Source organism: Rattus norvegicus, chromosome 19 (genome assembly GCF_036323735.1).
Source record: "Rattus norvegicus strain BN/NHsdMcwi chromosome 19, GRCr8, whole genome shotgun sequence".
Classification (NCBI taxonomy): Eukaryota; Metazoa; Chordata; class Mammalia; order Rodentia; family Muridae; genus Rattus; species Rattus norvegicus.
The window spans coordinates 19,716,123-19,731,222 of NC_086037.1; the positions used below are offsets into that span (position 1 = coordinate 19,716,123).

Genomic DNA, 15,100 nt, shown 5'->3' on the forward strand with positions numbered 1-15,100 from the left:
ATAAACTTTTTTTTTTTTAATGAAAGGCTTTCACCTCAGAAGTACCTGGAGCAGTTGTAAGAGCCCTGAAATACTGACAAGTTTTGGCAGGCCCAAGACTGCTTGCCTTAATGACAACAGAGATTCCTGGCTAAAGGCACAATCTGAAATCACTGTCCCCAGGTCATTTCTTGCCTAAGTTTTCCCTCATTACAATGTCTGTCTGCTTGGACATGTCTGTCCAGGAAGCCAGTCCATGTAGTCTCTGATACAGACAGAATGCTAAAGGCAAGAATGCTTTCCCTCTGTTGGCCCACAGTCATTTCTATAGAAGTAAGTTCAAATCCCCTGTGGATAAATGTGTGTCTCTCACATGGTGTGTGAGACTTGAAATGTCAACCGTTTGAGTTGACAAAAAACAAATTTCACTTCAGATTTACAGCTGACTAAAAATTATTTTTGGGAGAATGCAGAGGGTGGCCAGGCCTGCAGAGTCAGATCCCCTCCCTGCCTGGGAAGATCCCACCCTCAGTAGACTTCAGCTTCACCTATAAGGTGTAATCAGAAAAATCTGACCTTAAGATTCTGAAGTCCACAATATGCACAACCCCTAAAGTTGGTAAATGGCCTATATGGGGGTTTTCTCCAGTTTAAACTATTCTGGCTTCTTTTCTCTCTTGTGCTGCAATCTGTTCTCTCAGGTCTGTTGGTCCTGGAAGGACCTGGGTTCAAGTCAAGGCCTTGTGGGTGGGGAGGAAGATGTTCTGTTGTGTGAATGAGTATGGATTAAGAATGTAGCCCCACCAACAGATTGGGAAAAGATCTTTACCAATTCTACAACAGATAGAGGGCTTATATCCAAAATATACACAGAACTCAAGAAGTTAGACCGCAGGGAGTAAAATAACCCTATTAAAAAATGGAGTTCAGAGGTAAACAAAGAATTCACAGCTGAGGAATGCCGAATGGCTGAGAAACACCGAAAGAAATGTTCAACATCTTTAGTCATAAAGGAAATGCAAATCAAAACAACCCTGAGATTTCACCTCACAGCAGTGAGAATGGCTAAGGTCAAAAACTCAGGTGACAGCAAATGCTGGCCAGGATGTGGAGAAAGAGGAACACTCCTCCATTGTTGGTGGGAGGCAGACTGGCACAACCATTGTGAAAATCATTTAGAGGTTTCTCAGAAAATTGGACATTGAACTACCTGAGGACCGAGCTATACCTCTCTTGGGCATATACCCAAAAGATACCCTAACATGCAAAAAGGACACGTGCTCCACTATGTTCATAGCAGCCTTATTTATAATAGCCAGAAGCTAGAAAGAACCCAACAGAGGAATGGATACAGAAAATGTGGTACATCTACACAATGGAATATTACTCAGCTATCAAAAACAATGATTTTATGAAATTCATAGGCAAATGGATGGAACTAGAAAACATCATCCTGAGTGAGCTAACCCAATCACAGAAAGACATACATGGTATGCACTCATTGATAAGTGGATATTAGCCCAAATGCTTGAATTACCCTATATGCACAGAACACATGAAAATCAAGAAGGATGACCAAAAAGCGAATGCTTCACTCCTTCTTTAAAAGGGGAACAAGAATACCCTTGACAGGGAATAGAGAGTCAAAGATTAAAACAGAGACTGAAGGAACACCCATTCAGAGCCTAGCCCACATGTGGCCCATACATATACAGCCACCCAATTATATAAGATGGATGAAGCAAAGAAGTGCAGACCAACAGGAATTGGATGTAGATCTCTCCTGAGAAACACAGCCAGAATACGGCAAATACAGAGGCGAATGCCAGCAGCAAACCACTGAACTGAGAACCGGACCCCTGTTGAAGGAATCAGAGAAAGGACTGGAAGAGCTTGAAGGGGCCCGAGACCCCATATGAACAACAATGCCAAGCAACCAGAGCTTCCAGGGACTAAGCCACTACCTAAAGACTATACATGGACTGACCCTGGACTCTGACCTCATAGGTAGCAATGAATATCCTAGTAAGAGCACCAGTGGAAGGGGAAGCCCTTGGTCCTGCCAAGACTGAACCCCCAGTGAACGTGATTGTTGGGGCGAGGGTGGTAATGGAGGGAGGATGGGGAGGGGAACAGCCATATAGAAGAGGGGGGGTTAGGAGGATGTTGGCCCGGAAACCGGGAAAGAGAATACAATCAAAATGTAAATAAGAAATACTCAAGTTAATTAAAAAAAAATGTAGCCCCACTCTGACTGGCCAACTAAGCTCCAGAAAATCTTCCCCAATCACAAAACTGGGCCATGTGGGAGCCTAAACTGTTTAAAGGGGAGAGCTGAGTGCTTTCTCCTGGAAGAAATACTTGGGGGTTGACTGTCACTTGTGAACCTTCTGTGTTAAGTCACTTCTCAGAAGGGAAGCTTTCCTCTAACTCTTCCATGGGACCCACCCAGCACTGGGGCCTGAGGATCCTATGGTGTTGCAGCTCTGAGCTGGGAGGGGTAGCTCTCACCCTGGCATGGAGAAGCCTGTTTTCACAGCTGATCTAGATCTGAGGAACAGGGGCTTTTAAAGAAGCATGTGAGAGTATCTCCTGCATGAGAGCCCAGTCTGCAGGGAAAGTCACACAGGACAGCGAAAAGTGACTTCGCAACAAACACAGGGAATGGGAACCAGGGAGGGCACTGGATGGATGGTCGGAGAGTTTGAGAAAGCCTGCATCTCCCTGAAAGACTTCCCACAACCATAAGTCCCACCACTGTCCCCTTCTCACAGGGGAGGCTCAGCAAAGCTTGCCACCTGCTGGGATCCCTGCAAACTAAAACCAGAGTGGAGAACTGAGGAAAGCACTTTGGTGGAGGGGGAGACACAAGTCTCCAGGGCCAGGTCAGCCTTCTGTCCCTTTGGTTCTCCTCACTTCACAGAGGTGCCTATTGAAAGGTGAGGCAAGCCGGGATCTCAACAGTCTTTGGCCAAAGAAGTGAGAGCCCACAGGGCAGAGCAAGGCAAAGCAGAGCCAGGCAGAGCAAAGTGAAGCCCTGCCAGTCAGCAAATAGGCCTTGCGCATGTGGGACTGGTGGCAGCAGTGCTTGCCCTTGCTCTCCTGGTGGTGCAGAACACCTGCCTGGAAGTGGGGAAACTCACAGTGGCTTGTCCTCCAGGTGCACTGCCAGTGCTTGGGGAGGGGGAAGTTGAAGATGCTCCCATGATCCTCCGATTTCCGGCCCATTTTGTCCATGTTCAAGGCTGTGGTCAGCCCCGACAGAAGCCCCGAGGACAGGGAGAGCAAGCACAACTGGCCAGCAACCACCATGGGCATCTGCGGTGGGACCCAGGCCAAGTAGCCACAGAGGCGCACCAGGCAGCCAGGCACCAGCCCCAAGCCTGTGCATACTGAGGCCAATGACACTCCACTAGTCCCTCCCACCATGCACATCCCACCCCTGGCAGGCAAGATCTCTCTGTCCAGGGCTTCCCCCAGACCTCCAACTACCAACAGCTCAATGAGCCCTTACTTAATTCTTGTTAACCATAATGGCTTGTCATAAAAGGTCATTGGGAAAGTCAATGATGAGATGAAAGCCTTAAAAGAAAACTAGAGAGACTTATGGAAATGAAGAAGAAAGCTCTCTTCCCAGTAGGAGCCTGGCAGTCCCAAGCTCAGGGCACCTCATGTCCAGTCTTGAACCCAGCATGCATTGTTGTGGAGAACCTGCCTGCTTAAGGACCTGCCTTCCCACTCATTCTCCTGAGATGATGACTTTAATTCTTTTAATTTTTACTGGTTATTTTCTTCATTTCCATTTCATGTGTTATCCCCTTTTCCAGTTTCCTTTCTCCACGAAGCAGAGTCCAGCTCACAAGCCTGAGCAGCTGCAGCCATAGTGCACCATGGGGGATCCTGGGGCAGACTGTTTCATCACCAAGATCCTGTGGACCCACAGGGGCTGCATGACCTTAAAGGAACTGCAGAGTAGGATCAGGCTCCAGAGGCAGAGCTCTATGAGCTGCTGGGCAAGACTGCTTATTCCTATTGGAGACTGGAGATCAGGCAGGGATCACGCTGTAGGTGGCGGCTACTACTGAAGCCTGTGGCTTCAATCTCAAGTGCATCCAGAGACCATGCTACAGATTGCCCAAGCCTCTGCAAGCTCAAACTTCTGGGACAGAGTCATTATGCAAAATCCCAGAGAAACCTCTGCAAATATCCACACCAAGTTTTTAGGAACAGAGCTTCCAGGTCCTGAAGAATCATGAGCTTTCTGGGCTTAACCAAGAGGAGCCGGCCTTCTTCCTGGTACAGGGGGATGCTTTTCTCCTGCAAAAGTTACTACAAAGGAGACAGCCACAAACAGATCTGCTTGAAGCCACAGCCATGCAAGAGAGTCCAAGTCTGTGAGCACTTCACCCAGGCCAACTGCCGTTACCTCAACTGTCTCAGGTCTCATGACCTGATGGACAGGAAGGTGCTGACCTCCGTGACTGAGCACGGGCTGAGTTCTGATGGGGTCCAGAACATCCAGGCCATCTGCAACAACAAACACATTAGGAGGAGACCCACTGGCATGAGAGCTCCCCATGAACATCATAGCAGCAGGGCACACAGAGACAGAAGCAATAGCAGAGACTGATTCCTTCCAAACAGTCTAGGATTTCTCTCCCATGTCTCATTTTGGCATCTGGTTCACCTTGTCCAGATGTCACCAGCTGTAAGGATTCCCTGGAGGACTTGTCTACAGCTGTCACTCAGGAGGTCAAGAACCTGGGGACCCAGGACTCTGCACAGCTTTCCTTGGTCTCATCTAAGGCTGCTGGTGTCTGAGGACCCAGTCACATGAGAGCAAGCCAGGGGTTTTCTGACAATGGAGATCTGGATGGCTTCTTTTCTAGAAATCCTACTGATTCTTTGTAAGCTCCTGCCCTCTCTGCTGGCTTTCTTCTTGCTGCAGCAAAAAGAGATGAGTCCATGTCCATGAGAACAGGCATGCCTTCTGGACACCGCATGGAGGTCAAGGGAAAGAATGAGGCTCCAGACATCGATTACATCCCATTTTAAATGGTTCTATTGATGGGGTGACAATGGAAGAAGCAACAGACTCAGGAATTCTAGGTAAAGGTAGAAACTCAGGGAAGGAGTTTGGCAATGTTCCTTCTCTTTCAATTCAGTGGAATAATTGAAGCACTATTGTTATTGGGTCTTCATTAAAAGTCTGGTAGAAAGGATGCATTAAAGCCATGTGGCCCTGATTATTATTATTTTTAATTTTTGGAGTGGCAGCCTTTAATGACTGTATCTATTTTCTTATGGGAATTATTCATTACCTTCCCAGATCTGTATTTAACTTGGTATTTGTTATCTGTTAGAAAAATCACCAGTATCAAATAGATTTTTCACTTTTCTGTAGTAAAGGCCTCTGAAGTAAGCCCTAATGATTGTTGAATTCACTCAGTGTCCTTTGTTATATCCCCCTTTTCATTTCTGATTTGGTACTTTAGATATAGGCTCTGTGGTTTGTCTGTCTTGTGGATCTTCTCAAAAAAAAAAAAAAAAAAGCCAGCTCTTGCTTTGCTTGGCTCTTTGTATCATTCTCTTTGTTTGTAATTGATTGATTTTAGTTCTGAGTTTATTTCCTGCCATCAAATCCTACCAGACTCTCTATGGGATGAGGCTTTGCCTCACCTTGGTAACAGCAGCATGTGATACATGAAGCTTTTGCTGCTCTCTGTAGTGGGGACGACGTCACAATTTCACTGAAAACCATGCACAGCCTCGTTTTAGACTGTATTAAAGTAGCCCACGATTTCAGTGCTCCCTGCAAGGTGCCATGAGACAGTAGTAACATGAGTCTGCCTGCACCTCGACAGTTTTCACTAGGGACTTCTGAGTGATTTTATGAAAATTTATAGTGAGTTCATGGATGAACATGCACAAACACAAACGCACACACACACTTTACTGGCATGGTGCACATTCTTTCCACACAAAGAAGAAAGTGAGTATTAATGAAAACACACCAATAAAGGAATCGATGGACGGGGTTGTGGGGAAGCTGGGGCTTAGAGTTATTTAAAGGCCCTGTGCAGGCTCTCCTTCTGTTGGAGGCTAAACTTCAAGTGCAATGGGGTTCTTTATTTTCTTTCTGTATAGCACACAGAGCTAGGGTGGAAACTAGTTTTTGAGCATATTTGGCAAGTACTAGAACACTGAATTAATTCCTAGGGCTGGAACCCTATTAATGTTCTACAGAATTACAGGGCAGGCTGGATGAAGACTCTCAGCTGACAATGTGGACATCTCAAGACAGGCACTGGACAATGGCTGACAGACTTGTATGAAGACTGGAAATGTTTTGCTATCTCAGAGGAAAAGAAGGCCCCTCAGACTACACTGTACTCTAAGGACAGTTTATTCAGGTAAGGGATGACATGAACTGTTGTCTCATGTCACAGATGTGAGCACAAAATATCCTAGGTATTGTATGCCAATGGTAGCATTAACAGAACAAATCACACAGTGCTGTGAAGATATAGAATATGACTATATGTAGCAAGAACCAGGCCTCTTCTAGTTTCTAAGATCATACCTGAGAACCTCAAATATAGTAATAATGTGATAATGTGGTATAAGTCTAGTTACAACTAGTTTCTATTGTGACACAGATGACTCTTTTTGTGTCATGGTCAGCTTATAATGAATGACTAGACCTAAGCATGAGAATAACCAAATACTACATTGCTTCTCTAGCTGCTGAGCTTTTAAAAGCCCTGGTGTGACAGCAAGCTTTTGTGGACATCTGGATTATTCCTTCTGTACTTTAACTCTCTAAGTCAACCCCACTCTGAGTAAGTCAGTTCCATTCCATAAGTTGGAAATCAGTCAACTGGAAAAAAAATACTTTCTCAATACAAACACAGATTGGCCATGGAAAAAGGGCAGCTTGAACTGTCCCACCTAGGTCCTGGGCTTGCACAGGCCTGCTCTCCAAAAGAAACGTGTGTTCACAGCTGCAGGCTGCATTCACTATGGATGCTTCTTGAGGTTCCAGCTGGTGGATAAGCTCTGGGGCGGGACAGACTCGCCCTGCAGCTCTATTGATGGGGTGACAATGGAAGAAGCAACAGACTCAGGAATTCTAGGTAAAAAGAGAAACTCAGAGAAGGGGTTTGGCAATGTTCCTTCTCTTTCAAATCAGAGGAATAATTGAAGCACTATTGTTATTAGGTCGTCATTAAACTTCTGGTAGAAAGGCTGCATTAAAGCCTAGTGGCCCTCATATATATTTTTTAATTTTTGTAGTGGCATCGTCTAAATACTATCTATTTTCTTATGAGAATAATCTTATGACTCTTTGTATTATCCTCTTTGTTTGTAATTGAATGATTTTAGTACTAAGTTTATTTCCTGCCATCAAATCATACCAGACTCTCTGTAGGATAAGGCTTTGCCTCATCTTGGTAACAGCAGCATGTGATAAATGAAGCTTTTGCTGCTCTCTCTAGTGGTGATGACGTCACAATCTCTGTGTAAACCATCCACAGCCTGTTTTTAGGCTGTATTATAGTAGACCACCATTTCAGTGTTACCTGCCAGGTGCCGTGGGACACTAGTAACACACGTCTGCATGCACCTCGACAGTTTTCATTACAGTCTTCTAAGTCATTTTATAAAAAATTGATAGTGAGTTCATGGATGAACATACACAAACACCTGCACAGAAACACAAACAAACACAAACTCTCTCTCTCTCTCTCTCTCTCTCTCTCTCTCTCTCTCTCTCTCTCACACACACACACACACACACTTTACTGACATGGTACACATTCTTTGCACACCAAAAATAAAGTGAGCAGTAATGAAAATACACCAATAATGGAGTCGATGAAGGGAGTTATGCAGAAGCTGGGACTTAGAGTTACTTAAAGGCCCTATGCAGGCTCTCCTTTTGTTGGAGGAAAAATTTCAAGTGCAATGTGGTTCTTTATTTTCTATCTCTAAAGCACACAGGCTATGGTGGAATGTAGGGCTTTGAGCATGTTTGGAAAGTACAATCACACTGAATTAAATCCTAGGGCTGGAACCCTATTAATCTTCTACAGAATTACAGAGCAGCCTGGATGAAGACACTCAGCTGAAAAGGTGGACATCTCAAGACAGGCACTGGACAATGGCTGAAGACTTGTCTGAAGACTGGAAATATTTTGAAAATTCAGAGAGAAAAAAAAGGACCCTCTGACTACACCGTACTCTAAGGACAGTTTATGCAGGTTAGGCATGGCATGAACTATTGTCTCATGTGACAGATGTCAGCACAAAGTATCCAAGGTATTGTATGCCAATGGTAGCATCAACAGAACAAAGCACACAGTGTCATGAAGACATAAATTATGAGTTTGTGTAGCAAGACCCAGTCCTCTTCCAGGTTCTTAGATAGTAACTGAGAACCTCAAATACGGTAGTGATGTGATAGTGTGGGGGTGAATCTAGTTACAACTAGCTTCTATTGTGACACAGATGACTCTTTTTGTGTCATGTTCAGCTTATAATGAATGACTAGACCTAAACATGAGAATAACCAAATCCTACATTGCTTCTCTAGCTGCTGAGCTTTTAAAAGCCCTGGTGTGACACCAAGCTTTTGTGGACATTCTGGATTATTCCTTCTGTACTTTAACTCTCTGAGTCACCTCCACTCTCAGTAAGTTAGTTCAATTCCATAAATTGGAAATCAGTCACCTGGAAAAAATACATTCTCAATATGATCCCAGATTGGCCATGGAAAAAGGGTAGCTTGAACTGTCCCACCTAGGTTCTGGGCCTGCACAGGCCTGCTCTCCAACAGAAACCTGTGTTCACAGCTGCAGGCTGCATTCACTATGGGTGTCCTTGAGGTTCTTCCCTAAACTGCTTAGATTAAAATAATTTTCATGCTAACAATCAAAAAACTCATTATGCCAATCTGGCCAACAGGAAGCTAATTTCTATTCTGTATTTTGTCAGATGTGCAGAATACATATGGTCATCATTGATAGTAGGTGAAAGATCTGCTCTAATATGGACACTAAGTGGTGCTGGAGGATGATCCTGACCCACAATGAGGAGTGGTGACACCAGAGCCCTGTAGGGATGGCTGGCAAGCTAACACATTGAGCATGCACAGCTCTGTAAATTTCCTGTGAATACACATCTACTGAGATCTCTCTATTTGATTGGAGGTGATCCTGTCCACCTAATACAGTACATGATGTGGAAGGACAAAAGCACCTGCAGGAGCTGTGGTGATGACTCACAGGATAGAGCATCTGCTACTCTCTCAGAAGAACCACATGGACCCTAACAATTGGGTAAAGCATGTCAGTGATTACTTCATAAAGTGTGTGTCCGAGAAACAGCCACATTTTCCACACAAAAGACACTGTCACACTGGGTACCCCTTGGTGACTTTGAATTCACTTATTAGCCCAGGATCCATGGAACATGCAGAGATCCATCTCCACCTGTCAGTTCTAAGTCCACAGGAGGGGACAGAACCCTTGAATAAGAATGATGGTCTTAAGAGTCAAGAGATAGAATTCAATTTTTATTCATAAGGAATTCATTTTTACAACAAAACAGGATTAAAACAAATAAATTAAAATATTTAAAAATATTTGAAAAGATAAAAACAGTAACAAGAACATATAAATATGAAACAACAAAAAGAAAATTTCAATTAAAATCATAACAAAAATATTTCTAAACACCACAATCTTAACGAACATTTGGAAGCACAGATGTATTGCTGTTTCTCCTCTTGCACACATAATGAAAGGCGGTCCCCCAAGTTGTCTCTCAGGTGCTTTTTTCTGAGAAGAAAGTAAGACCTCAATCAGTTTGGCTGGCTTAGTGTTATATAAATTTAGGGTCTCTAAGCAATGACAAATTAACTCTGAGGAAGAATACTCATCCAAAAAATTTGTTACCATTCAGGATGTTTGTCATCAGGGACTCCTGAGAAAGCAACTTATTCTTCAGGAAGCTCTCTTACTGCTGTGTGTCCAATTCCAGCTCTCTTGCACTTTCTGAGACCTGGGAGAGGAAGGCAGTTTTTCAGACACTGATTTGGTGGTGAAATGCAAGGCAGCTGTCGGAAGGCTGCCTTCTACCATCTCAGTTCTATTGGACAGTCAACATGGACCTTTTAACTGATATCATTGTTGCTACTCTTTGGGAAGGGCAAAATCTCCAGAGAGCCTCAAAGTAATATGGGCTGCCAATATGGGACCCAGACTTATACCAGTGCAAACCAAGAACAGGGCAATGGAAGGAACCTCATTGGGTTGCAGGAAGAAAGGAGATGTCCATATGTCACCAAGGTTAAAACCAATGACAAGTTCTAATTTGACATTTGCACTTTGTTCTTATCCCGCAAAGGTGCTTCCCACACAAGAAGTCACATGACCACAGAGTGTCATTTGTCAAAGAACCAAGAACTTGTTCAAAACTCTACAGAGCATCCAATCTATCACGTGGATATGCAATAATGAGGTATGTTATTAATCTGTCACCATTTCTATACTGCAGCTTCAAAAAGAGCAGACAAATATACTTGCAAAATAATTCAGTTTCTGAAAAGTGGTTGGCTTCCCAGAATACTTGTGCATAGGCAGAGCAATGAACAATTCCATTACATGAGGTGGTTGGCTGGTTGTGAGTGTAAATTGGAAAGGTGGTAGGAGAGAGCAAAGATGTATCAAATTGGCAAACTTTATCAGATATTTTTAAGCTAACACAGCTGCTCAACCCTACCAGATGATGCTGGGTCTGGACGTTGCTGGTCTTTATCTTTCTTGTTGACGTCAACCAAATATTTCTGGTTCAGTGCACAATCAAGATGTACCTCCTTGCTCTCCTGCTTCAGTGGGACCAACTTCTTCATACATGTGTTCTCCATCAGGAGCTGGCTGAGCAGGTTTCTGGAAATACAGTCTGCATAGTAAGATCATGCTGCCCCTTTCTCCCATTCCCACTCCCGAGTGCCACTAACTCCACCAGGACACAGATACCCATGAAGACTTAACAGAATTCATTTCGATACATATAAGGCTGCTGCACAAACCACAAAGAGTAAATTCCGGGAAGAATAAATTGTTTGTTTGGCCCGAGCACCAATTAGTGTCCACATCTCTCAAAAAGAACATGGATCTACAACTATCCATGAAAGCCCAATGCATGGGGGCAACATCAATTAGTAGTGGGCAAACACCCTCAAAGGAGGTCAGTAGAACCAAGAGAAGGTCATGCTAACCATGTGGTCCACACACTGAGTTTTGTAAAACCTGGTATGACACCATAGGTCCAGGTCAGCCTAATAACCTGCTGACTTCAATCAGTGCTGTTCTTTCTAGAGCCTTCTGAAGATGCCTAGACAATCCTGGGATGAGTAACAGTCTTTTGTGGAACTGAAAACTGAGTCCTAATGACCCTGGCACACTGATGTGTAAACAGCACAAGAGATAGAACCAGAGCTGAAGACCGTCCAATCCAGAACAAAGAAAGTCAGAAATGGCCATTCCACAGGTGATAGGCTTTCTGACCAGGACTTACCTAGAGAAGGTAATCTCCTTCTTCAGCTTATGGCTGTTCTCATGGATCTCAGTGTTCTCCATCTCTAAGTTGTGCAGAATTGACATGATTGCCTCCTCCATTCTCTCCAGGTCTTCATAATATGGATTTGGCCTGAAGTGTGGCCTGGCCCCAAATGATAGAATACAATGAACATCAGCATTTAGGAATATATGAGCTCAGGGTGGGTCCTGTACTACCCCAGTCCTGGAAGGACACCTTCTGAATTCTACATATTGGATATTCTTCAGCTTCAGAAACGTGTTTTTGTTCGTCCAGGACACCAGAAGCTCAGCATCCAGATGGAGGCTTCCCTGGCTCCCTTTGTTCAATCAAGAGGAAATCTGCGGTCAAGCCAGTTGAGCTATCGAGAGCCTAGGCCACACCTCTCCATGCTCCCCCACACAACACAGCCAGAAACCGGTGATTTCTTTTCTCCTGTTTTGACAAGAGACCACATATCAACACAAAATTATAATCTGCACAAGGAATACAAATATACAGACAAACGTGGCCACATAGTCAAAGAACTGTACTGTTGACAGTGGGGCTCCCAGAACAAAGCATTCACATGACCATGAAAGTGTTACAGGTAAATACTCAGGCCAAGACATAGACCCCTATATTCCATGTGTGGAGGGAAATATAAACATATAAAAGTTGTGCATATGCATTTGGATGTATGCACACACAGACTCACAGACTGAGACACACCCACAAAAAAAAGAGAAAAGTTAACAGAATCAGAGAAAGAGAAAAACAAATATGGAAACAGAGAGTACTGTGAGAACCAGGAGAAATGCATGCACCATTGCTGTCTCAGAGTGCAAGACACACAGACAATAACAAACAGGCCTGAGCCTGAGACCTTCTAGTCAAGCATTGAGATGAACAGTTTGGGAACAGGCCCCTCGGGCTGCTGCCTGGATCTTCCAGCACTGAGTCCCCTGCCTAGCAAGTACAGAGACTCACCATAAACTCACTGCAATTACAATCTTGCAAAGCCACCATCTGTCAAGGGCTTTGCAAATGCACACTAGACACTCACTCTCCCTGACTTTATCCCCGAATTCTTCATTCAGACCACAAGATCTGCTTTTCAATAAATTAAGCAGATGAGTCCATTTTCTATCTTGCTCCTCAGGAAGGGTCAAGGTTCTGAATCTCCTCTATATGGGAGGTGAGGTTTAGCACAGGGTGGTTAGGGAGGCACAGCTTTCTAGAACCCAAAACCTTAATGGGATAAGAAGAAGGTGACCTTGCAGACCCAGGAATGAAACAAGAGCATTTGGAGCGATTCATACCTGTTCTTCATGGATCTCTCTGTCAGAAACCTCAGGCGATCTCTCAGGTCATTTCTCTCCTCGGTAATGAGCTGCAGCTCTTTAATCAGCTTCTCCTTTTCCTTCTTGGCCTGATTCTCGCTTAGTTCAGTGCCAGGGGATGATGTTTCTCTCCCAGCGTCTGTAGGTAGAAGAACACAAGTGAACCTGCATGGGGAGAATGCATAGAGTGTACATAGACCACAGTTAGGCCTAAACAGGAGAACAAGCCTGGAACCCAGTGTCACTGCTAGGCGATTGGTCTATGCTTAAGAGGCCTCCTCAGTGGATCTCAGTTCTCCCACTACTCTATAGAGACCAAGAGATGTAAGCATCCAGGTGTTCCCTATTCCGGACATCAGGTGCTTACATGGACCACGGAGATGGCTTCTCCAGGATTATCATCAGCTGAACAGGGTACAGCTTGGTTTCAGGACCCTCACCCCTGTGGGTTCGAACTCAGATGATAAATTCACCATCCACAAGACTTGAGTGATTGGAGACACTCAGATGTCCTACCCTGATACTCTAGGCCAACAACTTTGGATTAAAAACACATTTCCATGGAGGACATGTTCAACAGACTTATCAGTTCCCCTATTTGAAATACCAAATGCCCGAGAAGTTCCAATAGGTTACAGGCTGAATCTTGGTCCACATGTTCCAAACAGTTTTGGTATTTTAGAAACATGTTTGTAACACACAACCTCTAATATATAAAGCTAACGATGACCCTGCCAGTTAGAAGAAATCAGAGGAGGTCGAAGAACATAAGGTTATTGCCTGGAGCACAATTCTCCCCCTGTTCCTACTGTCAGATATCCACTGTATTTAAAGAAGCAATGATAGTGAAGTACATTGCTGCCCTGTCTAAACTCAGAAAAGGTGGACCCTCCATGACTCCTGATGGTGTTATTATACAATGTAACATAACAAATGCACTGTAAAAGTAAAGACCAGAAGTTCACAGAATAATAGCATTGGCCTTACCATATCCTCCCAGTGGGGATGGGGAAACTAAAGTTCTGAAATCCTGACTTTCAGGAATTGTGATATTCATGGAAATTCAATTTCTTTTCAGATGCTCCAGTTGTTGTGGCCCATTGCTAGAAAGGTCAGCTTAAGCCTGCAGCCCCCCTGGCAGGAAGCTCAAAATACACTACCCAGAACTTACTCAACATTCCCCAGAAGTGCTGTCTTTGTCCATCATTACTTTGAGACGAAAGGCTAGACTCCTTCACTTTAGTCTCTCCAGAATCGACGTTCCCCCTCCCAAAATGCTTGCGAAGACGGGAAAACATGTCTTAGCTTGTAACCGCCAGACTCAGACTGAGAGAAACTAGGGCACTGGTTGTCACTACAACACTGGTGACATCACAGAGGATGCCAGAACTCTCTAGGAGACAATAGAATGTCCAAGAAGGGACAGCAGATGTCATGGAGAGCAGACTTTGCCTCCCTGCTAATGTTCTCCCTGTACTGAGCATAAGCAGAGGTGCCCTTTCCAGGAGACTTTCCTGGGGCAGAGTCACTGAGCATCTCCTGCTTCCAAAGCCAAATTTTCCTCAAGGCTTGATTATAAAAACCTTAGTAATTCTTATGCATCTAAATGAATGGTTCCTTCCATATCTTGCCCCAAAATGTCTCATCCTAACTCAAATTGTCCTCATTAACCAATGTTAGCCATTAAACCTTCCTGAGATTTCACACCAGATTGAATATGCAGTCAAAAGTTCTCTTGTCTCATTCTGTACGGGTGCTTTATATCACATCAAGAAATAGTCTGCATGGTAGGTTACAACATGGGTGTGTGTTAGGGGAACACTCATGAAGTCATGTGCTTAGCAATTGACAATTGCCAGAAAATTCCTTAGTTGAAAGAGTTGAAGTCTTTATGGTGCTAGGAATAGTGTGGAGACCTGTTGGCAGACGAAAGTGCAATATTGGACCCACCAATGAAGGGAACCTCATGCTGCTTGTGGGGTTCTCCTCTCTGTGCCAATGTCACCAAAGGAGCACTGCTGACAGGCCTTCTATCAGAAGCTGAGCTTCTATCAGAAAAATAAAATAGTCAAGAGATATAGGGGGTGCATATAAAGGTGTAGGACGAGGCTATACATATCACTACGTGGATAGAGCAAGGACCCAGCACTTGTGCTCTGGGTCATGGGCTTCCCCACAAACACAAAAGCATCTGT

The 15,100-nt window shown here is 44.2% G+C and overlaps 1 protein-coding gene and 1 pseudogene across 2 annotated transcripts; one reads left to right on the forward strand and one right to left on the reverse strand.

The window, feature by feature from the left end:
• The first annotated feature begins 3,069 nt into the window (after positions 1 to 3,069).
• On the forward strand, positions 3,070 to 10,664 carry LOC134483211 (zinc finger CCCH-type antiviral protein 1-like; annotated as a pseudogene).
• Positions 9,544 to 14,345, reverse strand: LOC134483212 (uncharacterized). 2 transcript variants are annotated; one of them, XM_063278485.1, is made up of 6 exons: positions 14,077 to 14,345; positions 12,885 to 13,044; positions 11,563 to 11,706; positions 10,765 to 10,931; positions 9,939 to 10,044; positions 9,544 to 9,821 (listed from the first exon to the last, which is right to left on the reverse strand). In XM_063278485.1, the coding sequence occupies exons 1-5, from the start codon at positions 14,201 to 14,203 to the stop codon at positions 9,980 to 9,982; spliced, it is 663 nt and encodes a 220-aa protein (XP_063134555.1). In that variant the 5' UTR covers positions 14,204 to 14,345; the 3' UTR covers positions 9,544 to 9,821; positions 9,939 to 9,979. The 2 variants fall into 2 exon arrangements, with proteins under 2 accessions (XP_063134555.1, XP_063134556.1); XM_063278486.1 differs by lacking the exons at positions 9,544 to 9,821; positions 9,939 to 10,044; positions 10,765 to 10,931 and having other exon boundaries at positions 11,570 to 12,018.
• Between the last annotated feature and the right edge of the window lie 755 nt (positions 14,346 to 15,100).

Excerpts from the sequence above, each read along its gene's own strand:
- LOC134483212 (XM_063278485.1), bottom strand. The coding sequence starts at position 14,203 with ATGTTTTCCCGTCTTCGCAAGCATTTTGGGAGGGGGAACGTCGATTCT. Across the intron at positions 11,707-12,884 it reads GAGAGATCCATGAAGAACAG|GCCACACTTCAGGCCAAATC; the intron begins GTATGAATCGCT and ends ATTTGGGGCCAG. Across the intron at positions 10,045-10,764 it reads TCCAGACCCAGCATCATCTG|GTCTCAGAAAGTGCAAGAGA; the intron begins GTAGGGTTGAGC and ends TTCCTCTCCCAG.